Source organism: Cimex lectularius, unplaced genomic scaffold, assembly GCF_000648675.2.
Source record: "Cimex lectularius strain Harlan isolate CLEC.00 unplaced genomic scaffold, Clec_2.1 scaffold19, whole genome shotgun sequence".
Taxonomy (NCBI): Eukaryota; Metazoa; Arthropoda; class Insecta; order Hemiptera; family Cimicidae; genus Cimex; species Cimex lectularius.
This window is the reverse complement of record NW_019392664.1, coordinates 1249398-1276317: the sequence shown is the minus strand read 5'-3', so window position 1 is coordinate 1276317 and position 26920 is coordinate 1249398. Positions and strand designations below refer to the sequence as shown.

At 34.9% G+C, this 26920-nt stretch overlaps 2 protein-coding genes across 3 annotated transcripts; one reads left to right on the top strand and one right to left on the bottom strand.

Moving 5' to 3' along the window:
• Window positions 1–1387: 1387 nt before the first annotated feature.
• LOC106662289 (structural maintenance of chromosomes protein 1A) lies at window positions 1388–14022 on the bottom strand. Of its 2 annotated transcripts, XM_014386281.2 has the most exons (25): window positions 13696–14022; window positions 9376–9496; window positions 9200–9299; window positions 8924–9072; window positions 8681–8849; window positions 8395–8607; window positions 8065–8316; window positions 7790–8004; window positions 7501–7717; window positions 7209–7420; window positions 6957–7125; window positions 4464–4586; window positions 4263–4394; window positions 4140–4205; window positions 3939–3941; window positions 3649–3806; window positions 3472–3575; window positions 3237–3418; window positions 3048–3170; window positions 2735–2859; window positions 2527–2668; window positions 2276–2455; window positions 2033–2211; window positions 1772–1949; window positions 1388–1716 (listed from the first exon to the last, which is right to left on the bottom strand). In XM_014386281.2, exons 1-25 carry the CDS (start codon window positions 13805–13807, stop codon window positions 1651–1653), a joined length of 3690 nt encoding a protein of 1229 aa, XP_014241767.1. In that variant the 5' UTR covers window positions 13808–14022; the 3' UTR covers window positions 1388–1650. The 2 variants fall into 2 exon arrangements, with proteins under 2 accessions (XP_014241767.1, XP_014241768.1); XM_014386282.2 differs by lacking the exon at window positions 3939–3941.
• A 345-nt stretch (window positions 14023–14367) lies between these two features.
• On the top strand, window positions 14368–26614 carry LOC106662298 (ATP-dependent RNA helicase DHX36-like). Its single transcript, XM_014386304.2, has 21 exons — window positions 14368–14630; window positions 14711–14815; window positions 19412–19485; window positions 19544–19644; window positions 19761–19899; window positions 19957–20134; window positions 20199–20388; window positions 20448–20622; window positions 20691–20839; window positions 20924–21010; window positions 23250–23455; window positions 23514–23591; window positions 23658–23844; window positions 23901–24102; window positions 24943–25131; window positions 25190–25368; window positions 25453–25608; window positions 25675–25791; window positions 25853–26045; window positions 26102–26199; window positions 26260–26614. The coding sequence occupies exons 1-21, from the start codon at window positions 14594–14596 to the stop codon at window positions 26378–26380; spliced, it is 2961 nt and encodes a 986-aa protein (XP_014241790.1). The 5' UTR covers window positions 14368–14593; the 3' UTR covers window positions 26381–26614.
• Window positions 26615–26920: the final 306 nt, after the last annotated feature.

Sequence of the window (26920 nt, the reverse complement as noted above, 5' to 3'; positions counted from 1 at the left end):
GCTTCCTTGGTTCTACAGCGCTTTCCTCTGATCCCGATCTTTCAATTGTTTCAGAGAATCAGAAGAGCACCATGCATAAGTCTAATATTCATTGAAATTTCATATTCAACGAAACAAACTTTGGACGATAAAGATAAATGAAACAATGAACAAAAGCAATATTCCTCTACAACTATCCCATCCCTAAAACTGACTGTGTGCTACCTTGGGTTCTATCTTGACTCACCGACACGAATAAAAAGACTGGAACTGAACAGATGTTACAGACTACTCTATAAACTACTTGGACCATGTATGACAATCTAAGTTGACAAAAAAAAATTATTACTGTTAAATCCATTTGGACATGGACTGGGAACTATGGGGCAGTCTTAACCTGCCAATATCCAACAAATTCAGTCATAACAATGACCTCAGAATCATAGTCACTTTTACCGACCATGTCCACGACCTCAAGATGTCCTTTGTAATAAGTTAATCCCTACCGAATTTTCCAGGTTTCTCGGAAAACCACCTTAGCTGAGATGGCCTGGGACCCTCCTTGCCCTTGAATAAAGTTAGGAGAGCAACAAATGTTAACTACCTGCAAGACATTTACCTTGCATCATTATGTGATTTGTAAATATTTATCAAACATTACATAATGCATTATAACACATTTTAAAAACAAAAAATTTGTTTGAAAAAATGCTTATTTGTAAATATGAAAAACAGGAACAAGAACATACTCATTTGCAAAGTAAAGGTCCTTAGTCCAGCAGCTCTTCATTTGAACCCGGGACCTTTACCTTTCAGGGATGAACGCTGTGTCAACACTTAAACCATTGCGGCTACCGATGCCTTAAATTTATTAATTTTACTTTGTACTTTTTTTTAACACTGGATTGAAAGCTAGATAAATGACCCTCTTTTATTACATAAATTGAATGAATCTAGTCAACAATTAAAGTTAATTATTCTTTTTATGTAAGGTTTTCATCAAGATGAAAAAAAAAGATAGCTCAAGTGGTTACAAGCAGTGGTGTATTGAGCTGAAGGTCATGGGTTCGAATCCCAATCGTGTCACTGACTTTTTTCATCTTGACCAAGACCTTACATAAAAGGAATAATTAATTGAAATAAGTAGTTTGGTCAATTAGATCACTAATGGATAAATGGACTAGTCAATAATTTTAAAGAACGAAGTCAGAAACAATGCGCTTTTAACACATTGCATCAATCTTCAATCATTAGGGAAATACATTAAATATTTAACTACCAAAATGTTGATTTATGAATTTTATTTTTGGAAATAGAAAGGTTTTTATGCGTAAATAAAACTATATTTCAAAATTCTATTATTTAAATAACTTTTTATTGTTTTAAATAAATTGGTACGTAAATTTGAAAACAAGTCCTTTAAAGTCAAAGGTTCATTTACAAATGTATATATTTTTATAAGTAAAATCATTCATTACTGACAGCTTATTAAAAAAATAGGAATATTTACAGGTATATCAAAAAAACCAAGAACTTTCTTTACAAGAAAGGATATATATATAAATATTAAAAAGATTAATTTTAAAAAGTAACTATTTACACTTTAAAAAAATAAAGAAAATGAAATGTACAAAAAGTAAAACTTGGTCTTGACATGATTAATCCTTCTTTTTACCAGTGTTGTTGGTATTCTGAAAGGTCTAAAGTGATCACTCGACTTATAAGACACTCGCCAGCCTAAAAAATGAAACGTTAAAACTAGTACTGGATAAATATTAAATGTTTATCTTACATCAGGACAAATGCCTATAAGGGCTTCGGCGTGACTGAAAAACTCTTCTTTTAGGGATATTACAATGGTTTGTAGGTTTGACGTCTCGCTGTGGATGTAAGAAGCAACTTTGCCGATGTTTGTATTGTCAAGAGCAGCATCAATTTCATCGAGCACGAAAAATGGTGCTGGTTGATAACTATAACAAAAAAAGAAAAACATTTTTATTAAAAGTAATTATAAAATATTACAAATGATTTTTAATCATTTGAGGCATATTACCTGTGTATTGCAAACAGTAAGGCTAGAGCTGCAATGGTTTTTTCACCTCCTGAAAGATTGCACATAGGTTGGAATCTTTTCCCAGGTGCGACACAATTGTACGAGATACCATCGAGATACGGTTCCTCTGGGTTTTCTGATGACAAATACGCCTGAGCTGATGGATTCTTCGCAAGAGACTAAAAATTGAACCAGTTAAGAAACATTCTTCTACAAAATACTAATGGAATTATGAATATTTACTTTGTAAATGTTGTCAATGACATTGGACAAGTGTTCAAAGCATTCGACAAACTTGTCATACCGCTCTTTCTTTATTCTCTCGAAATTTTGTTTTGCTTTCTTCGCTCTTTTCCTTGCGTTTTCAAATTCTTCGTTTGTGACTTGCAATTTTCCTCTGGCAAGTTCAAGTTTTTCTATCGCCTAAATTACAAAAAAAAGTATAAAAAAAAGAAGTAAAACCATATTTTGAAAATTATATGTACAAAACCAACCTTCATATTTGGAGCTTGTATTTTCTGCAGCATCATTGACTGGTCACTGATAACTTTGGCCAATTTGTCCCCGACCTTTTTGATATCATCTTCGTCAATGTCCTTAAGATTTTCAGATAATCCAGAGTAGTCGATTACAATTCTGCGAATTATTGATTTTCTAAGTAGTTTGATTTTTCTATTAAACAAGAGCAATCGATTAAATTACCGGCTCTCTCTGTCATTCATTGATTGAGAACTAGTTGTGCTGGTGTCCATGCTTTCACCACCTGTTGTCTCCTGCCCGATATCTTCCATGTTTCCATGAGTCATTGGAATTTGTATATCCTCCATCTAAAAACAGACATTTTGGATGAGATTAAATGAAATAGTTAACATTTTTAATTCTTCTTTTTCGGTTGTTGACTTTTTCTATTTCTTGGGTTTCTTTTCTGGAACTAGACAGCAATCAAACTCATTTTGTCTAGTTCCCGAAAAGAAACCAAGAAATATAGAAATAGTTAACAGTTTAAAATAATTACCTTGCAATGCATTAGGATACTATGTCTTTCAGCCTTTTTCATTTCCAGTTTTGACTCAATATTTGTGACAGATTTTTGTGCTGTTTGGATGTCCTTGGCTATACTACCCACTTCTCTTCTTGCCTGTGAGAAAAAATTGGTTAAAGGAATTAAATAACATACTTGGCCGAGAATGAAAATTCTACTTACCTTGCCGATAGCTTCATCCATTTTGTCCACTTCTTGCTTATGCAGAAGTCTTTTCGATTTCAGTTCTTCAATCTGCTTCATTTCTTTTTCCAATTCTCCCTGTTGTTTCTGTTCAGCCTTTTTAGCAATATCTAGTTCCTCTTCTGCATCTCTCACCGAATTTTCCCATCGAGTGACATTGTCTGTAAAAGTAAACTTGTGAAATATTTTTGTATGATGTACGAACTAAAACTACCTTTTATTTTTTTGTCTTTTGATTTTTCAAACTCAAGCTGATTGACGATCCTGTTCTTCTGATTTTCAAATTCCATTCTCTTCTTCATTCTTTCTTGTTGGGAGCTGAAAGGGAAAAAAATCATGAAATGTTTGCTTTTAATGCATCAATACAATAACGTATGGGACAAAAGCCCACCGTAATTCTCTCTCTTCGTATTGTCTAATGTTTTCCATCCCGATCTTTCTACAGAAGTCCTTGAAGACAACATCCTCCACTGAGTTCATCCTTTCCTTCATTTCCTGGATCCTGATGTCACGTTCGGCCATCGACTTCTCGATCTTTTCACGCCTAGGCTGTTTTACGTCATAGAAGGGTTTTTTGATTATTCGAACACAACCGGAAAAAGAATAAACAGAAAAGACCAAGTTCTAGCGTAGAATGTTTTACGATATACACTCCTCAAGTCACCAGAGGTGATTGCATACCTTCTAAAAACATCCTTGTAAAAAGCTAAGAGAAAGAGAGAAATGTGGGGCATTGTAATTGTTTCAATGCTCCACATGGCAGAAAAAGGTGTTTTAGTGGATATAATTTATTTAAATGTCTACTCAATAAGGTAGATCTACTTTGAAAACTTTGTCTAAAACATAAAAACAAAAAATTAACCTGAAATGAAAATTACATACCCCTGTTTCTTCATATCTAGCTTCCATGACCCTCAACTCTTGCTCCAACCCTTCAATTTGCTTCAACTAAAAACAAAAAATAGATCATAAACGATGCAAACAAAACTAAAAATTCAAACTTACAGTCTTTTCCTTGTCGGTTTTTGCATATCTGATTCGAGTTTCTAAACCCCTTATTTGAGACTCGACAGTATTTAATTCCGATTCCTTACGAGATTTTTTCATGGCATCCCTCAAATCATCAGAAAGCTTTTCCTGTGAAAAACAAAACGTTAGTGGCTGTTTTTCAAGTTTAAATTTGTTTTACTGATTAAAAAATCTCACTTTCATAGATTTTAGCTGCGACATATGTTTCTCGTCCCAACGTTTTGCTTTCCTTGCCAAATCAAGACTGCCTCCCGACATAATACCAGACTTCTGATAGAAGGTTCCATCTAATGCAACAGCCTGTGAAAACCAAAAATAAGTTTTAAATAAATAAAATTATTAATACAGGTCTTTAAAAAATCAATAACAAAAATTTGTTTTTATTATTTTATCATTTATTTACACCATCATTCCTCCTATTCATAATAAAAAAAGCTGTTAATTAGCCTTATTTAAGACATTGACTGCATAAGACACATGTTTGGTCCTAAGCCCCTCAGGTGCAGTGGATGATCTGCTTCCTCCCCTTTAAGATTTTAAAATTCTATCCATACTTTACCAAATAATAGGTAGTTTTCGTTTCTAATTCCTCAGGGTACCTCAGAAAGACTCAAATATCAATGGTTATGGCCATGCCTATTTTTTTAATTGTGATTTTTTTTACTTAGGGCAATGCAGCAGGCATGGATCTTGTAAAAGCACCAGGTCTATTAGGATTTTTAAATGTATTTAGTGTTTGTGTTGTGTTTATAGTAATTTATTAGCATGAAAGGAAGAGGTGGTTTAACTCCGACTTGAGTAATACCAAGTGTAGGGTGTTCGACCATGTCCTGAGGAGAGTATACTGGGGAAGTGAATGTGACCAGACTTCTATATTTGAATTGGGTGGTGATGTACTGGTGTTGAGGTAATATCAAGTTACTGATGCTAGTGTGACTCCCAAGTACTCTGCTGTGGTGGGCAGGGGCCACACCTGCTGACCGTGTAGTGTCTGGACTCTCTAAGAGAAGCCCTGGTGTCCCATTGGATATCGCCTTGTCATGGTGCGCTATGGGATTCCAGCTCAGGGGGCTCGTGTTGGTGCAGTGCTCTGGTGGGTTGTCAGATGCGGACTGACATGCCTGCAGCTTGGCAAGGAGGTTGCCTTTTGGAGGATCTCAATGAGATGCCGTAGAAGAAGGGTAGATTATTCTCGCCGAGTTTTAAATGTGGTAACATTGAATGAGCAGGTGGGATGTGTGTGAGGGTAAGTGCATCTTGAATTTTTTTTACTTTTTTCTCAATCCAAATCCTGGGACTGTGCTACTAGGAGACTAGCAGACCCTTCCCAACCATTGGTTACAAGGAGGGGGGTTTCCAGGCACAAAATAATGGTGTAGCCTTGAGAGCGTGACAAACTCTCTAAAGCACAAGCTGGCTCTTATTTCCTGGCATGCATAATCACCCTTAAGCAGCCTCTGCATGCATTTGGACGATAGGACCAAGGAAGCATATAGTGTGTGAGGATGCTAAACTATGCCTATCTAGTCCCTCAACATGCGTTAAGGGAGTTGCTGGCTTGAGAGCTGGCCGCAAACAGCGGGTGCTGCATCAGAGGCACACACGGTTTAGATTACCAGTTTCTGTCTAAATACATATTTTTAATATATATATAGACGGGGGAGGGTGCATAACCATCTGAACAACAGCGTATTTACTTCAAAGTTCAAGCCCAGCTACATGGGTAAGGACTCGCAGTGGCTGAGTGGTGAGACCCCTGGTGGGTACCTAGAGAAGAGGCTGTGTTTCATTCGTGGCTGTGAACCGTAGTACTTGCATATGACCTCTGATTTACCTCCCGGATGGATCTGATTGCTGAGAGGATATAGCCAGCGAGGAGCTTTGACTACTCTCCCTCAAATGTGTGAGGAATGGTGGACAGGTGCGGGTGCTTGTCGGTGGAGGCCGTCTGAGCTGCCTTTACTGTAAGCATGGTCTCCCCTAGGGGGTGGTTATAGATTCCACTAAAATTGAAACCGTGTTCAGAGTGTATCCGGAGGTTTCGATGCTAGCGGAGCTATTACCCAGGGAGATAGTCGTCTTCTCTATCTAGGGAGTGTGGAAGATTGGCCGATGCATTTCGACCACTTTTTGGGTATCCTTTTATGCACGGCACTGGTTAAGTGCAGAAAGTAACAAACCCCCTCAGAAGAGACAAGCAGGAGAAGTCAGTATGTCTATCGATCTGTGTAGCATGTCTGTCGATTTGTGGGCTTCTACACCGAACCTCTCGGTTAAGCAGATTTTCCGGAGGTGCGTCGGTGCGGAGGTGAGTCGCTCCTAACTTGAGAATCTAAATGTGTGATAAGGCCTGACGGCTAGGTGCGCACGCTAAAGAACCTCAATGTTACATGACATTATGACTGTAGTGGAAAACACCCAAATTGAACAAAAGTTCTGTGGACTTAGCACTGGAAGTGATGCAACTCTTTCCATCATTAAATTTTTATCACTTAAAATTAAGTTCCAGGGGTAAATTGGGTTCCACCATGGTCAACATAGGTTGCAGTCAACGTGTTAAATATCTTGTTACATAACTTTTGTAACATTAAGTTACCTAATTTGTTTATCCTTTAACTAAATCAAACTAATAATTATGCAAAAATATTATTAAAGAAAATAATTATATACATCGTATCTATTGGCACCATCAATTTCATAAGCGGCCCTCATCGCATCTTCTGGGGTGTCACAGACAAGAGCATTATTGGTGGCAAACAGGACTGCTTGTTTGATGTCCGGAGGGTGGAAATTCAGAATGTCATACAATAATCGAGTGTTTTTTGGATCCTTGATTGCCCTAACAAATAAAAATAAGTACAAAAGTAAGTAATAAATATTAAATAATAAAATACTTAGCACAACTTTTATTAAAGTCATTACCTTAATCTTTCCTTTAAAGGTTTTGTCTGGATGTAGTCTAATGGTAAGAAAGTCTCTGGGTCAAGGAGATTCTCCTTTAAGTATTGAATACACTGCCTCGCAGTTTTTTCAGTATCAACAACAATAGCTTCCATGTATTTCCCAAGTACTTTTGTTACAGCAACATTGTACTTTTTGTGCTGCGGATGGCACATGTTTATCATCCTGTCGTACTGAAAAACAACCAAATTATGTGTCACTGTCAGGAAATGTAATGCAAGCATAATCGCCATTTTTAAAATGTTATACTTACAACACCAGTAGGAAAATTCCTTTTGAAATTTTCAACAATTTCTTGCTTCTTTTTTCGCCTGGAATCTTCGTGCTTGTCTACCCTAGCATCACCCAGTTGCTCCATAATGGACTCGAGTTCTGTTTGCAATTCTTTGACACGATCTTTAGAAGTACCAACATCACTTTGAAGGTCGATCTGAAGCTTCTTCTGTTCTTCTAATGATTGCTCACTCGCCCTTTATTTAAAATATAAAAAAAAGTAATTAAAATACATATACGTTTTTAATCAATAAAAGTTAAATGAAAACCTGATATGATCTGTAAGTTTGTCAACACGTTTCTGAGCCTCGTCCCTCTCATGGCCTTTTTGCCTGATCTGGCTCTCCATCTGCGTCCTAAGCCGGATTTCATTGTCAAGTTGATCCTGTTCTGCTTTTTGTTCCCTGTTGATCGAATCTAAATCTTGAAGATACTGAGCAGATCGTTTTTGTGCTTCAACTTTCAGACTGTGGTATTCTTGAACCTAGAGGTAAATTGATTCATTAGAAAATTATTCCGTTTAAATTTCCATTGATTTATTTACCTGTGTCTCCTCGAGGTGAATATCACGACCTTGACTTTGAGAAGCATCTTTCTCATTCGCTTCGTATTCTTCCCGTTTTCTATTGACCTCAGCAAGTTCCTCTTCAAGGAGACGTGTATCTTCAGAATGAGCTTCAGCGGCTTGTTTAACTTCTGCTAGTGACTTTTTGGCAGTGTTTAGCTTTTTTTGTAAATGAGCTGTTCGTTCTTTGCTTTTTATGAACGACGGACGCTTCTTACTGATTTCCGCTTCCTTAAGTAATCGGAGTTAATTAAAATCTTGACATAATAGACAATAAAACTGAATATTTAGGAATATGTTTATATTTACCACTTCACGAATGTCTTGGTCAATTTTCGCAAGCTCCCTATTTGCTTTTCCTTGCTCTTTTTTCTTATCTTTCAATGCTTCTTCTGCAGCTTCTTTCTTCTTCTCTATTTTTTCAACTTCCTTTCTCTTTTTTTCCAATTCCGTCTCATAGTATTGGATATCATTCTCATTGTTGTAGAGTCGAAATAATTGATATTCAATCTCTTTTTCCACCTAAAATAAAAAAATGTAAAAAGAATGAAAAATTTAGAATCTTAAGTAAATAAACCAAAATGATTAAACGTACCAACTCATCTTTTAACCGTTGATATTTTTCAGCTTCATCTTTCTCTAGTTTTGCTTCTTTTCGCTCAGCAACAACACCCCTTTTTTTCAAATAAGAAAAATTGGTCTCTTCTTCCGCTTTCAACACTTCTTGCTTTAACCGATCGTACTCTTCTTTTAAAACCCCAGAGCTTAAAAACAGGTATAATTTGATGAAAAATCACCCCAATAAAAACCTCAACTGTTTTCATGGAATCTTCATTACCCGCTGATTTCCTCAAATAGAGAAGTGAGTTCTTTAGGATTTTTCATTGCAATTGACTCAACAGCTCCTTGGAAAACTAAGAAGTTTTTGGCCTTTACATTAATACCCAGGTGTTCCAGGTCCCCCAGATATTTTTGAGTTGTTACTGCCTAAATTAAAAAAAAAATTTAAAAAAAAATTATTATTATTATGCTTACAACTTTTACACATTTGACCAAATCATCATTTCTAATTTACTTAATTAATTAAAGGACTTTGTGTATTTTTTTAATGTACCTCTCTGTCAATCCTGTAGTCTGAGGAAGAACCTTGAACTGTCCTTGTAAACCTTTTGAGATTTCCATCCTCCAAAAGGAAAACGGCTGTGACAGAGGCTCTGCATAACAAAAATAATATAATGACCCTCTAGTCTAAAACTGACATTATAATACATTGTTTTTAACAATACGTACACTTTAGAAATCGGCTGTCCGATCGATGCTCCATGTATTAAATCACTCAACCTTTTGACTCTGAGTGCTGACGTCTTTTCACCCATAACAAAACTTATGGCATCCATAAAATTGGATTTACCTAAGACATAAACAAATTAGCATTAATATCTTATCCAATTTGAATACAAATATATTCATGTTTATATTGTTAACAAATGATTCCATGGCCTAGTCTTTTATTTAATTTTATTATACAGTCTAGTCTCTCTAAAGTCCTAGTATAATGCAGTCTTTATACATTTGCCTTTCTGAGACTGTACTAATTTCTTTACAATGTTGGGAAAAATAGGGTTAAAAGAAGATTAAATTATTTCCTGTCGTACAAGTGGGCTAACATGTAACTATTTGTTGAATGTAGTGGTCGAGGGGTGAGAGCCACATTAAAATATTTTTTCCCAATTTATTCTCAAATAAAAATCCAAGGGTTATGCTGGAGTCCAAAACACAGACGAAGTTAGACAGGAATCAATAGCCATGACAGACCTCCTAGGGTTCAGGTAAGATAAAACTTCATTATATAAGTTTTGGTAAGTTTGAAAACAGCAGAATGATCAGATGTAACTTGAATTTAATAGCAAAGATGATAGATGGGTGAATAACAAATAAATAAGTCTCTTATTAAGCGGCGAATTAAGTCTGATTTTAGAAATTACTAGCTTAAACAGTCAGTACCTACTGTCTACATTAAGCATTAACATTGCTGATAAGAGTGAGTCAAATGTTGGTCAATAATAAGAACAGAATTTTTAACATTTTGTCGTCTAGTTGTGAGGTGCGGTCTTCTGGTGTGATGTTGGTTTCAGAAAAACATTTTCTTTATCGTGCCAACGTTTTGATCTTTATTGAGATCATCTTCAGGGCCTGGAATTTACAAACGTTGTTTAAATTTAACAAATACATGTAGGATGTGGAAAAAAGTGAATTTATACAATGCAAAGAAATATTTTTTTATATTCAATCAAAGTATTTCTACTCACTCAAAGTGTTTGTTTTCTGCATAATTGTGCCATTCTTGCGTGTCGTGTTGAGAGTGCCAGTGAGATATTGCAGTTTTATGGTTATGTTTTGTGTTTATAAACAAAACAGCAATATCTCACTGGCACTCTCAACACGACATGCAAGAATGGCACAATTATGCAGAAAACAAACACTTTGAGTGGGTAGATATACTTTGATTGAATATAAAAAAATATTTCTTTGCATTGTATAAATTCACTTTTTTCCACATCCTACATGTATTTGTTAAATTTAAAAAATGTTTGTAAATCTCAGGCCCTGAAGATGATCTCAATAAAGATTGAAACTACAATTAATTAAGGTTTTTCATCTCAACTAAAAACCTTAATTAATTGTAACGATTTAATTGGTCAAGCGGACCACGAAATTAGTGAATTTAAAGATTGAAACGTTGGTACGATAAAGAAAATGTTTTTGAACATGAAACACCAGATCGCACCTGGTCACTGATCACCACACATTTTGTCAGAAGATGGAATATCAAGTGTCATTGTTGAAGTACTATCCTAGTGGTACGGCAAAATGCTAGATCAGTAAAGCTTGAAGGAGATTTATTAAAATAAATTATATAAATTAAATTAAAAAAAAAAAAAAATCTTTAAAAAAAAGGGTTCTGCATGTCAGTTTTCAGTTCAAGTAGTGATTAAATGCGTTTCAGCATTTCAACTTTTTCAGTGTGGCTCTCCACAGGAAGAAATAATCCTATTTAATTTTTTTTCTATATGTTGACCCTTCTAATAAGCAGACAAAATTCCAATCATGATGTCCGCTTAGCTTGTTAGTTGTAATGTCTGGGGACCGTGGTGGCCAGGGGAGATAGGACATCAAACTTTATTTGTCATGTTAAGGATTCGATTCCTTTAGAATTTTAAATGAGAATAAATAAAAACTATATTGTTAAGTGGTTTGCAAACCAAGAGCTCGCCAGGAGTGAGAGAGATGCGACCGTCATTCATACACGCAAATAAAAAGCTTCCGTCAAAAATAAAAAAGCAGAGAACAAAAAAAATCAGCCACCAAACTGTAAAGAGCCGAATACGGCTTAGGTGCAGTAAATGAAAGGCCAAGACGGTTGTTAAGTGGTTTGACCCCTGACTTGTTAACTTCAAAATCTATCCCTGCAAATGTGGAAGGCAAGCATGGACTCTTTTCAGCAAGATGTCCCAAAATTTTACGTAGCATTGGACATTTGGAGAAAAAAAGCAACAGGCCGATCAGTGATCTTTGTGCATTCTACACCCAATGTGGAGTAAGGAATGTTACATTTGGATGTAATAGACCTGTTGATAAATATGAGAAAAGTTTATAAGCAACAAAACTACTCTAAACTATATGTGGACCCTTCTAATAAGCAGACATAATTCCATTCCTGAGTGATGCCCATTTATGAGAAGTTTGACTGTAGTTATAATGCTGAGGCCTGTGGGAACTGATCGTTACGCCATCTGACTTGTATCTGCCATGCTTGCGGTTATAAATTTGAACCCCTCAGAATTTTAATGAAAAAGTTATTCAGATTTTGTGAAAATTACTTCACGGGTATGCTAACATTAAAATATATCTTAATAAATCTTGTTTATTTCTGTAGTTTTCTAATTATATTAATTACAATTAATTACTTATTTCAATGAAAACCAAATTAAATGAGATCAGAAATTCATGTTTTAATAAAAAATATATTAATTGATGGTTTGAAAGAAAATTCACCAAAACACTGGAAATCATTTAATGATAAAATAGCATAGCTTTGTTCTTAATAAGGTGTTATTTCCTCTGGCCTCTCAGAGGGCCTTAAATCTCATAAGCATCAATTAAATAAGCAATCGGATTTCGTTTTCTGAAACAGAATCCCATTTCTTCAACAAGAGTTGAAGCTGTTGAAACTCAAACTATGTATGGTCGACATCGTGCATTAACACTAAGTTGTAGCCAATAAATGGAATGAAAACCACAGCTTCCAGAACTTCCTCGATGTACCTTAATGCAATCAAAGATACACTGATACCATTCTATATGGTAATCAGTACTACAGTATGAGCATGGTTGTTGATTCTACCCCATACCCTATCTTTTAAAAGGCAGCAAAACATTCTTTATCCCCGATCATCTGATTGATACAAATCAAACCGGAGGAACTGTGGTTAAGGCGTCAGAGTTTCAGCTAGTAGATCCTGCAGTTGTGGGTTCGTTTTCTGCCGTCGACTATGGACTTTTTTTCTAATGCCTAAGGGGACCAGTAGCCAGAATTGGGTAAAAAAAAACTGACATGACACTCATCAATGGAAGATCTGGGGTGGGATCAGATCTCAGCGACCCTGAATTTGGTTCCAACCCCCTTCAAAAATGAGTTTCTTCGATGGAAGAACACTGACACACCAGGGGCACATGTTGCGAGCCCCAAAAATAGAGCCAGGAATAAAGTACTATAAGCTGCAGTGCTCAAGGGGAACTCCTCTAGTTCCTGATATCCATTAAAAAGGAAAATGGAACTAATTTGTACAGAGAACTGCCCCCATTGTTCAAGTGTCGAAACAAGCCGCTGTGAATAGTCACCATTATACACTATACCTCTCAAGTAATAGAGAACAGGATGTCTAGTGATTACGCCATTCTAATGAAGCTTTATGAGAACCATTTTAGAGCTCACCCTTACAATTTTGGACCGTTTGGAGTTAACTTATCAAGGAAGCCATTAATGCGTAGTGTAATAAGAGCATTAAAACGATTGTATCTAGCTGACATATATCGCATTTAACCTTCTCTTCGATTGAGACTTCCGGTGGCCCTAAATTCCTGTATACCATTGAGGATGGTATAGCACAGCAAACCCAGAACTTGAGCTATGTAACACTACATCCATCATTAGCCAAAGCTGAAATTGAACTGATTTTCTTTATTTTTAATCTAAAGAGTGTAAAAGACCTAGGAACACTATAAAGGTAAACAAGTTATTAATTTTGTGTTTACGTTTGAAGTCAACTATTGATATTTATACCTAGTTATTATGAAAAATAAACAAATAAGTGTCAGATTTTTGTGATTTTTTTTCTGGCAGGTTAAGAGGTCCAAAGATTCAACAGGTGTATTAGATATGAATCACAGTAAGTTCTGTTTTCTTTTAGGGTGAATCGTTAAGGTAAAAGTTTAAACCATGAGTTGTTGATCCCAACGAGGCGCCAGAAAGAAATTCCCTAACATGAGCTTTAAGCGCCAAATCAGTTGTTTTTATTTTTTTTAAATTCAATTATTTTCTGGACGTACCCGAGCCATTCGGTCCGACAACGGCTGTGAAAGATTTCAGAGGTCCGATGGTGAACTTGCCCCTGTAGGATTTAAAGTTCTCCACCTCGATGCTTTGGAGAAACGCTGGCATTTTATCACCCGTCTAGAACTTTCGGTTTGAAATCATTTGGAAACGAAATACACAAAGGGAAAAAATCAACTGAATACACGAACCACACCAATAACGCGTTTATTTAAGACACATTTGAAAAAAAATCGGTGTCGGTACGGGTCCAGGGAACAACCAACGGGTGTTGTTTTCCTGGCTTTATGAGTCGGGTTGAACTTTCAAGAATGGCGTTCCACAACTACTGCTCTCTAGTACAGCAATTTGTACTATAAACTATTCAAAATTTTGAATAACTTTAATAAAGAACTTTATACTAAGAGACCGACTTTTAAGTTAATTCATTTAAAAAAAGCTTAAATAGAATTAAATAAATGATATTTGTCATAAACTGAAACTAAAGAAATCCAGGCGTTTTCAGAACACAGGTCCAACTGTTAAGCACAGGATGAAAAATATTAAAAAGACTTTCTTACTTGTTTTTTTAAAATTGCCATTTAAAAAAAAATCTCAGTTATATTTTTTCTATAAAACCATTTGTTTTTATGACATCACGAATAAGTAATGTGTCCATGCGAGACGGTGTAACCTTCTTCTTTACATTTTTTTTTTCAGTCTTTCTGTTCTACTTTGTTGGTAAATTCGTTCGGTAGGCATTCTTGCCCGCTGGAAGGTAAACCGTGGGCACTGCACAGTCCAGGGAGGGTCGAGCCATGAATGAACACGATTTGATCTGAAGGTTGGATCCAACCCGTAATAATTTTACGTCCAGGTAAACTTTTCCCTCCTGTTTACCGGCGCCTTCACGAAATGCCAAAAACCTCGAAGAAACAGAGTAGTGGTAGAGGTGAGCTTGAAATCAAAGACTTAATTTTTAATCTGTTCAAATGGGATGGAGTTTGATTTGAAAAAACAAACTGTCGACAGAACATGGAGAGCCGAGCAGGCAGATCAACAGCAGATTCCCAAAGTTCACCGAAGAAGAGTTGGCTGCTCCCAGACATCCGTTCTGGGCGAAAGGGGCTGCCATTGGTTTGTCACTTTTTCAGCTTTCCAACCCGCAAAATTAATTGACAATTAGTGTAAAATAAATGGAGAAAAGACGCAATGAGGTTCGGTTGCGGTGAAGGCTCGAACGCCTTGATTCGGCTGGTCTGATCACACAATAGCTAAGTCAGCATGATACCGACATCACTCAATTCCAGCCAATCCTGATGAAACCCAAAACAGCAGTGGGATGTTATGGACCTCAGCTTTAATACTCTGTTCAGGACGTTGATGGTATCAGGCCCCTATAGATGTCCAATTGACTTTATTACCGACCGGTTTCAACCCACTGGGTCAAAGTCAAATACACTTTTATATGTCTAATCTTTAAGATACCGGCATCACAGCACTTATTATATTGTACTCTTTCATTACAAAACTTAAATTTATACACCTTGCAACAATGTCTCTAAATCGTCATGTCATTTCAACCCACTGGGTCAAGGTCAAATACACTTGCATATATATAATCTTTAAGATACAGGCATCACAGCACTTATTATATAGTTGTAAGGGTGCAAAATTGGTACACAAACAACCCCGGTGGGGACCTTCTTCCCCGGGAGATAAGAAAAATGTGACTGGACATGAGCGAGTCAATGACGGTGAGCCAAATCCTTTATTTTTTCTGTAAATTCCTGAATCCTTGTTCCTTCAGGGAGTGTGCCCGCTCCTTCTTTTAATTAAGCGTGATTATAAGTAGTATTTTTTTTTTAAATTGATTAAGGTGAAATTGTGTTGTTTTTTTCTTAAGAGGAATTTTTTATTTTATTTTATTTTTTTTGTTAACAAGGCATTTTTTTTATTTTGTTTCCATCACACGGCATTTTTGGTAAATATAGCTTTTTATCGGATTTCATAAGATCAAATTATACATTTTTATTTTATCTGTGTGGTTGGATATTTCCCTTTTCCAGGTTCGTGTTTTCCTTTTGGAAAAACTTAGAATTGTTCAGTCAGGGTCCGACGGTCCATTGAGATGACTAACATAGTACTCTTTTTATTAAAAAAACTTAAATTTATTAACCTTGCAACAATGACTCTAAATGACATTGATGTGCTGTGATGCCGGTATCTTAAAGATTATACATATAAAACTTTATATGACCTTTAGAATGATCCAGTGGGTTGAAAACGGTAATAAAATCAATTGGACATTGAAAGTCTATTTATTGTGGCCTGATAACATCAACCTCCTAAACAGAGTATTCCTGATGAAAGTTTCACTCACAAGGACGTGTACCTGAAAAAAAAATTTCTTAGTGTTAAGCAAGGGGAAATAGTATGGCATCATTTTCAGTGATCATCCCGGCTCAATCATTAACAGGACCGAGACAGATACAAACTCGTGAGACTACTAATAAATCCAGACCCAAAACTTACCACGCTGGTGAGACCTCAGTCTTCACCCTGGCTTGACCACAAACTTGACTGACACTGAGCACATTACATACTCAAACAAAACACACTGGCTCGACCATTAACTGACCGATTTTTTTTTATAACTGAACTTATCAGAATGAAAAAGATTTAATTTACAAATTTTAAAATTAGAGACGTAAACACACTGAGAAATACACAGCAAATACAAGAACACTAATCAATGTGGTACAGTTCTAGTACTGATTATGAAAATTAAAACAAATTACCTCTGTCTGAACACATACTAAAACTTATAGCACAAAGTATAATTATAGTTAAATCAGTTTAATTTTTTTTAAGTCTTAAATTAGTAGCGTCACCAAACAGGTAAAATATTTCTGTGGAACTTCTACGACTAAATTTTCTGTTCAGTATTCTTTCTTCTACTCCGCAAAAGGAGGCACACAAAAACACTTTTTTTTTAAACTAGCCGGTATATTGGAGGCACTTCCGATCCCACTTCTAATGTAAGAAAATGGAAAATAAAGACATTGTGGTCTGGTTGCGGTGAATGCTCCACAAATAATAATAATTTTATTTCTGAAAAGTACAGTAATACATTAAGATAAAACATAAATAGAGAAAAAAATTAAGGATAAAATAATAAAACAATAAATAAAAAGTAAGTCATTCAACCAATCTGCAGATTTTCGTCTCTTCACTTAAAAGCAGTGCTTGTAACAGGTGGCAGGAGTTATGTCAGTGAACTATTGCTAAAAATTAAATCAAAAGAACTTAAAAGGTGTGTAAGATCAAATAAATGAAAGAAAAAAATTAATGAAGAGAGAAAAACAAAAATAATGCAATAAATCCAAATAAAGATAAAATAAAAATTAAAGAATACGATAATTGCCACGTATACCACAAAGAAAGTTCAAATTAAAAATTTAAAATTTTTACAGTTAACAAATTGTTTCAAATAATGAGAATTAAATTTGCTAAAATTAATTTTATGATTGTAAAGAAATCTAAAAACAACATGTAATGAAAAATTAAAATAAAAAATAGTATTTACTTTAAATATAAAAATATTAGTAATTACTTTTTGTCTTCTTTGATACTCATTGTTTGATCCAGCAAAAAGGTTATTTTTAAAGAAATACAAACAAGAACATTTCAAAAATAATTGTTTAAATTTTAGAGCTTGAAAAATATATAGTTGATTGTTGTTGAATCTAAAAGGTTTAGAAAGGATAGTTCTAAGATTGCCCTGATTCTGAATTCTACTAGTACGCCTTTTATCTCAGTGCCGTTTTCATCTCAGCCATTTTGATGACACAGTGGCTAAGCCAGCAGAACAGTAATGATAATTGATTCCAACAATAGAGCTAGGTCTACATCAGGGACTTAATGCTGAATTGTGACATCTGTTGCATTTTTGACAAAAAGTACATTGTTTTCGTTTGCATTCATTAGACTAGGTGGTTGTTGGTCTGCAAGTTGATGAATATATTTTGAATTGATTGACACTTGAATTACTGTTAGTAGATGGAACCAGTAAAGTGAGCAAGAAATTAGATCCCTACCTATCCTTGCTGGTTTGTCAGACGCATTTCATAATTTCTCCATCTGTCTTCATAATTTCTGTATGTCTGTCAGAGCTAGAGGATAAGCAGATTGAGATGATTGGTAAGGATCAAAATACTGGTTTCTTTATCCCACAGACCTATGTAAATGGTGAAGATGTCAAATCATGTTGTCCAGAAATGGCTTTAAAACTTAAAAAAAAAAACACGTGATCATGAAACTAATGTTAATTGTAGGTGTCCAGTTTTAAATCTTTTGAGAGGATAAATAAATACATTCTAGGGACACCGCTGTTAGTGGGTTATGGTACCAATGTATTGGTTAATCTCAGACCACATGGTCGTGGTCATCCCATGGTTAGACATATTAAGTAGTTTCCAATGGTATGGTAAAAAAGGATACTAGGAAGCGGGGTTTGCGCTCCCCAGGCACTGCAGCCTTCTGGCTTATTGTACCTTCCTAGTTCCTTAGTTCAGAGCAACAGACTCAATGCTTCTCCTTAGAAGTATCAGGTCATTGACTCTCGCTGCTGCATTTTGATTCCCTAAGTTTTTTTCCGTACGTTTGGTTAAATCTCCATTGAGCTCTTGCTTTACATTCGAAGATGATATGGGTGGCTGTTTCTTCCTCCTCATTACATAATCTACAAATGGGTATCATCGTTGTATATACCCATGTTGTGTAGATGTTTTCTCAGATGCCAGTGACCGGTTAGTAGTCCTACCACTCCTCTGAGTTTGGCCCTCTCCAGTTGCAGCAATGCTTTTGCCAGTCTTGGTGAGGGTGTTTCACCATAAGTTTACTATGTCTAGCACTGCTAGAGTTTATCCACTTCTCTTTTTGTTTTGTTTGGATCCATTCTGCGATGGAAGATTCTATATTTGTTTTTGTTATCCCAAGGTTCAGGGCCTATGTATGTTCTTGCAGATCCTCCTCTGGCCAGACTGTCTGCTTTGTCGATACCCAAAATTCCCTTGTGCCCTGGCACCCAAGATATCATCAGGTTGTTGTGTTTGGAGATTTCAGATGCATTCACTGCCAAATTTTGATGTGATTCTTTTACATGCTAATGCTTTAATGGCTGCTTGGCTATCTGATCTTATGAGAATTTTTTTGGTCAGTGTAACCTCTTTTAAGATTTTCCAGGGCACAAGCATTGATGGCATGTATTTCTGCTTCAAAGACCGAAGTGTACTTTCCTAATGAGTTTTCCAATGATATAATTTGAGTGTGTAGAGATTAGTGACCGTTAATCTATAGTTATTCAGATATCATGAGATGTGGTCGGGTGTGATGTAGGTTTCAGAAAAACATTTTCTTTATCGTGCCAACGTTTCCATCTTTTATTGAGATCATCTTCAGGGCTCAAAGTGTTTGTCTTCTGTGTAAAATGTTTTTCTGAAACCTACATCACACCCGACCGCATCTCACAATATCTGAATAACGATATAATTTGAATAGTAATAGTTTAATGTATAATAATTATAATTAATAATTCTTAATATAGTTATATATAATTCCTGTATGTATACAAAATAAAAAAAGAGTATGCAATTTATTTGTATTAACATAATTTTTTCTGTCACAGTTGGTGACAGAAAAACTCACTATCTTTATGTTAATTTGTTAAAGGGCATTTCTACAGACTAAAAAGCATTAAAACAAAATCTTCTGGAGAAGTGAAAGAGAAGCGGATAAAGAAAGCTGTATGTAGTTATAAATTGAGCTGTAATTTACTAGTTTTGCTTATGGATTCTGTTTCAGGATTGTATTCCCCTTGAGCTCAGTGAAAAGAAACAGCAGCAAATTTATAACATCTTGAGCAAAGTAACTACTCAAACCCCTCCAAGTATAACTAAACTAAGGTATAGTTACATTTTGAAAGTTTTTGATCTTTTGCAGTTTTTGTCTGGTTCCTTAATGTCAAAAATAAAATATCTTTTTATGGGTTATGGGGTAAATGTAAATTGTATTTTTATAGAGCGGACGGCCAAAAAACGTGTCAAACAGATGAAGAGAAGTACAAACATATTGAAGAGAGCACATTTAAGAAAAATTTTCTAAATTCAATTGGGGGCCTGATGTCTGAAATAATTTCTCATTCAGAGTACACTACAGATGTGAGAACTTATGCAAATTTATAATATAGTGCTTTTAAATAAACTGTATATTTACAGATGAATAGAGATGCTCAGAAAGATTGGATGTATATGGAACAGGAAAAGTACAAAGCAACCAGTACGAAATACCAAGAGATGCAGAAATTCAGAAAAAAACTTCCAGCGATGTCAAAAAAATTTGAAATAATCAAACATCTTAAGACAAATAACGTTCTTTTAATAAGCGGTGAAACTGGTAAGGTTTTATTTTGCAAAGTTTTTATTCTTACATTCAGTATTATCACATTAGTATATTTCAGGATGTGGAAAAACTACACAAGTACCTCAGTTCATTCTGGAAGACAATATTGAGAATGCAAATGGTTCCATGACGCATATTATTTGCACCCAACCAAGGAGAATATCAGCGATTTCCATCGCAGCCAGAGTTGCCGATGAGCGAGGAGAAAAGCTTGGAGATAGTGTTGGTTACCAAATAAGACTTGAAAGGTAAACACGAGAGTCTCGTAATTGTTTTCCTGATTGATTATTTGTTTATTTTATTATAGATCTCTGCCAAGAAAATCTGGTTCGATATTGTTTGTAACAACAGGGGTTCTTCTGCAATTCATGAGGTCTGACCCACTTTTGAAGAAGGTGTCACATGTCATTCTGGATGAAATTCATGAAAGGGATACACTCTCAGATATGGTCATAACCCTGTTAAAAGACATTATTCCTGCTGTAAGTTTTTGGGTAGTTTAATTGGTGATTAAATAAATAAATCACATTGTATTTTTTTTCTTTTTTAGAGGCCTGATTTAAAAGTAATTTTGATGAGTGCTACTCTCAATGCAGATCAATTTTCAAAATATTTTAACAACTGTCCAACAATCAACATTCCTGGATTTACTTACCCTGTTAAAGAATATTACTTGGAAGATGTCATAGAAATGTTAAGGTAAATGAGTACGCTCTAAACAAAATTTACAAGATAAAATACAAATCAAGTTATACAAAATAAGAATAATTTATGTTATTGCAGATTTCAGTATTCAACTAAAAGGAACAAACAAAGAAAAGCGAAAAAGACTGAACTGGAAGAAACCAAACTTCTTGGTCCATTTTATCGGTGATTTGATTGTTTTTCTTTTGAATTTTTAAAAAATATTTGTAAATAATTAAGTGTGAGTTTATGTTCTCTTGTTTTTGAACATGAATCTTGGTTTTAAATATTTTAAGTGTTTGAGCTTTCACGTGCATGGATTCCATCAACTAGGTTATTACAAAATTCCTTGTGCACAACAACAATTTTTAGGCATTTCATTTTTTTTTGTTAAATAGAAATTGCAATACAGATTTGTGCAATAGGATTTGGTTGATTAATATTGAGTTATTTGAGGAGTACAAGCTAGATTTACTGTTTATGCTTGTTGATTGTTGACTTTCTTGACTTAATTCCTGTTGCTCTTAAAGAGAGCTAAAGTTCTTCCATCCCCCTCTCCAAGACTTCCTGACTCCAGGAAAAGTTCCTTTCCCAGTGATCGTCTCCACATTTGCCTCGGTTGTCCAACATCCTTGCAGGTTCCATTTTAGGGCATATCTGGCACTGCCCCTTTTTCTCAATGTTTTTTTAAAATAATTTCCATTTTCTTTTGCATACTTTGTTACCGGTTCCTTGCCGGACTGTTGGTAATTCACCCGGTCGCCCGGTACCTGGGGCTCAATGCAGATTTTTTTTTGGTCTTTGGCCACTTCGTCTCCAAAAGTAAAATAATCAGGTGCCACACTGTTTTTATATTTTGTTTTCTTTTTTTTAGAAAACTGAAACCCTCGGGTGAAATAACAAAATAAAAAGTAAAAACACAACAAGAAAGTAAAATGTCCTCTGTATGGTGAATAAAACGAAAAAAAAAAAATAAAATAAAACAAGTCTCTTCAAAAATAAACCAAAAACAAAACTGTCCAGAAACCAACCTTACAATATAAATTAAAAGCTCGAACCTTGAGTACATTCTTTTCCTTCTCGTTCCAGAGCGGTTCTCCCCTAGCACACGTGAACCCTCCACTCCATGATGATGAGAAAAAGTTCCAAAATAATTAAATAAAACACTTCTATCACATGCTTTCTTTACTTTTTCGCCTGGCTCATCCACACCAACCAGTCCCAGCTCGAGCTTCCATGTTCACATTGGTTGGGCCCCACTCCTTTCCAGTGTCCCCGCTAACCCTGGCTGGGCCTCCTTCAGCTTCCAAATACCACCCGCACGTCTTCGGCCTCTTCCAGGCCTCGCTCAACCTTGCCGAAGGCACCCTCGCCTCTGCCCGAGTCTGGCCACCCCAGTGCAAAAAATTTTTTTCCTTTCATTTTCACTTGTAACAACTTCACAGTAAGTCCATGGATGCAGTTCTGTTCGAGCTCAACATTGCTTATATGACAATTAATTAAGGTTTTTAGTTGAGATGAAAAAAAGTTAATGGCACGAGAGGGACTCGAACCCACGACCTTCGGCTAAATACGCCGCTGCTCTACCACCTGAGCTATCGTGACCTCGATCCACTCGGACATCAACTCCCCGTCTCAACCCCACCTTATGAGTTTTCCCTCCTTTTGCCATTTTTCATCTCAACTAAAAACCTTAATTAATTGTCATGTATTAATTGGTCAAGCGGACCACGAAAATAGTGAATTAATTGCTTATATGTTCAGGTAGGTAAAGGAATCTACTGTTTCATCGCTGCCATCTTCCAGCATCAGCAGTTCTAAGATTTATTCTCATCAATTTTTTTTCTTCTTTTTTCTCAATTTATTTTTAAGCCTAACCTTTTGTTGTTTAGGGCCATTGGTTTGGCTTGCAGGTCGTTTATTCTTGGTACCAAGAGACTAATGTCATCAGCAAAATCAAGGTCTTCCAATTTTACCTCCATTGAATACCTCTTTTCCTTCCTTCCAGGGATGCATGCAAGACTGCATCCAGTACCAGGGTGAAGAGGGTGGGTGACAGGAAGCATCCTTGCTAAACTTCACATAAATGAAAGAAGTCATCGGGTTTCCTCAACATGATTTAGTCCTGATGTTAATATGTCTTTCCATTCGGCGGTACATTTTAGAACTTTTTTTATTTATTATGATTTTAATGTCTACCCTTTTGAATTGGTTACCTTGAATGAGAGGGAATTCTACAAAATTTAAACGTTTTTTTTCTTTAGGCACATGGTTTTTCATAACAACTTAGTAAGTGCTCTTAATTAGTGATACTGATAAAGTATTTCAATAAGAAAACCCACAAAATATTACTAATAATTGTACAATATAATCATAATGAGGAAGTAACAATAAAGTATTGTTTACAATTTTCATTTTGTTTTAGAAATATCGCAGGTAAATATTCAAAACAGACAATAGAAAATTTAATGATGCCAGAAAGCAGTGAGATCAACAACAAACTGATTATTGCCTTGCTAACACATATTTGTCAGAATAAAGGTCCTGGTGCGATCCTGGTTTTCCTCCCTGGATGGGAAAAGATTAAATCTTTAAACCGCGAGATGACAGAATCTGGAAAATTTCCTTCTAGTGAGTATGAATCAAATTCAGTTGCACTTAAACGATTAATTGTTTATTTGTGTGACAGGTCGTTATGTGATAATTCCTTTGCACTCTTTAATGCCAACTGTTAACCAAAGAACAATTTTTGATAGACCGCCAGCAGGTCAGTTATAATTTTTATTTTTCTATTGGCCACCTGTACTAAAAGCTTGAAATTTTTCTTCTGAAGGTATGAGAAAGATAATTTTATCAACCAACATTGCCGAGACATCTATTACAATAGATGATGTTGTTTTCGTTATTAATTGTGGGAAAATCAAAGTTAAGAATTTTGATATTAAAAATAACGTTTTGACACTTAAAGAAGAGTGGATTAGCTGCGCTAATGCGAAACAACGTAAAGGAAGAGCTGGAAGGTATGCACTAGTTTAATGAACTGCAAAGTAGATTATTAAATATTGTATTTTTGTAGAGTCCAGGAAGGAATTTGTTACCATCTTTATATCAGTGTCAGGGAAAATTTCTTTGCTGCATACCAATTACCAGAAATGCTGAGGATTCGTTTGGAAGAAGTGATTTTGCAGGCGAAAATCCTCCAGTTGGGAAAAATTGCCCCTTTTCTTGCTAAAGTGATGGATCCGCCCAATCCTGATGCTGTTGAATTATCACTCGAAGTACTTACTTTTTTATATCTATGTGTAAAAGCTAGTACACACTTTTAGACAAAATCACACAACTTGTATCTATTGACAAAGTTCTGTGATTGTCTATAGAAAATTTGGGAATCGAGTGTTCTGCAATACCTGCAGACAAAAATTGCAAGTGTATGGTCTACCAGCTCGGATAGAAAACTTGAGACATTTTGTCGTGTGGAGGATGGAATGGCTGTTCTAAACCGTCTTGCTTGCATCTTTTATTCCCCACCGTAAGAAGCAATTTTTCAAAATCCGTGATGGTTAGCCAGGTAAAATTTCTGAAATGTGAACTATCTTCTAATATTAATTTGTCCAGAAAAGTCAATCCAAATTTAGGACCATCTGCCAAAACATTCCTTGTCCACCAGTGTTTACAATTAATTTTCCTTTTTTGATCAAAAATTAAAACTGAACAAGCTGCAAATCCGCAGGCCGCTATCTCACTTGCCATGTTATTGCAGAAACTCGTTTAACTGAGTTGTGTAGGTGTGGATGTGTGACAAAGGTTCTAAATCATCTAGGATTTGTTCCGCAACAGTCTACAAACAAAATCAGCGATTTGTCTATAGAGTCGTGTAATTTTGTCTACAAGTGTGTACTACTTTAAAAGTGAATGTTTGTATGTGTGTTTCGATGAAACTTTCACAATTTGTTTTTTAATGCCGGGCTGGTTTAGAGATTATAAAATGGACATATAACAAATAATGAGCGTCAGGAATTATATTTAAAAAAAAATCTTTATTATCTCCCTGGGCAATGCTGGGTTATAAAGTTATTATAACATAGTTTCATGTTTATAATTAATTTATATATTTTTAGCTTCTAACAAGTATGAATGCTTTGGATGAGGATGAGAAGCTGACCCCGTTAGGGTTTCATCTTGCTAATTTACCGGTAGATCCACATACAGGAAAAATGATTTTGTTGGCCTCTATGTTTAGCTGTATAGACACAATGTATTCAATAGCTGCCAGCCTTTCCTTCAAAGATGCATATTACATACCTATGGTTTGTTAAACATATTTCTTCCTTGTTATTCCCACATACTAACATATATTTGCAATAGGGAAGGGAAGAAGACGTATATAATATCAAAAAGAATTTTGATTCAGGTCAAAAAAGTGATCATCTTTCTATGGCAAAAGTTATACATTTGTGGGAAAATGAAAAAAGATCAAGTTGGGAAAGTGCAAAACATTTTTGTTATAGGAATTTCCTGTCCCATAATATACTAGAACAACTCCAGTAAGTTTATAACTATTAAATCAATATATATTTGTATTGTTTATTATTTAATAATATTTTTAAGTAATACCTTCCTTCTTTTAGAGAGTTGAAGTTTCAGTTTGCAAAATTAATGTGTGACATGAATTATCTTTCTACATCAAATGTTAAAGCGCCCGAGTCGAATAAGAACTCAAAAAATCTTGCGCTTATAAAAGCATTACTCTGTGGCTCACTCTACCCCAATGTTGCAGTTATAACGTAATTATAATTTTAATTATTTTTCTACCTCAAAAATCATACACAGTATTTTTTGTACATTTTTAGAAAGCTTAAAAAGGTAAGAACGAAGATATTGACAACTGTAAGGTTACCGGAAAACAACCAGAAAGTCATTATACATCCTAAGTCTGTTAATGATAGCTATGAAAGTTTTGAAAGCAGGTAGATACAAATGATCCAAGATGGATATACCAGTCTTCACACATTAAAATTTGCATTTCAGATTTTTGGTTTACTATGAAAAAATGCGATGCCTCAATTCGACGTTTCTTTTTGATACATCCATGATATTTCCTCTACCTCTGATATTTTTTTGTGAGAAATTTAGTGTGGAGGATGAAGGAGAGCTCAGAATAATTGAAATAAATCCAAATATACGATTTATTTGTCATTCCTCATTAGCTAAATTAATAATTGTCAGTTGTTATTGGTTTTTCTTGATACAAATTTTCTAATAATAATGTTATGTTAGGAATTACGAGCTTGGTTGGATTGGCTTCTTGAATATAAGTTATCCCACCCTGGAGTCACAAACTGGTCAACATCTAATGATGAGCATTACATTTTAAGGTATATAGTCAAATTATTTTGTAATTAAATTTGTTTCAAAATATATAACTTATCTTTCAGCGCAATAACAGAGCTAATTACAACTGAACATGAAATGTATGTCAATTACGATGATGAGGATGACGATGATGATGATGACGGATTGCTGACACAATGGCATCAATTTTCTATTAATACTTAAAACACTGTTCTGTACATATATGATTATTACTTTGTAGGAATGCAGAATCGTTTCTTTTTTCAGGGTGTTCCTTTTTCAAATTGATAATTTTAATTTTCCAGTGAAATTCTCAGTATAATCTCAATTAGAGATTTAATGAGCAGGTTCTCCATCATTGGAAGATTAAGAAGTTATTGATTTTTTTTAGTTGTAAAAAGTTTGTCATTAATTTTGAATAAAAAGGCGTAGAAAATTCTTGATTCTTATTCTTTTTATTGTTTAATGTGTTTTTTTAAATTTTAGCGTTTGAATAAACTTATTACGTTTTTCCAACTGTGTAGGAAAAGCGTAATAATTTATTCATACCCAAACAAAAGTAATGAAATTCATTTGTTTACAATGTGCAAATTGTGAGACAATTTTTTCTGTGATTTTGAAAGTGTATTCAACTCAATTTATAAAAAATAAATGATGTAATTTATGACTTGCTTCATATAACCTTCAAAATGGACTATTCTATAATTGCATTTTATTGTATTAATTAATGTTCAAAATAATTTA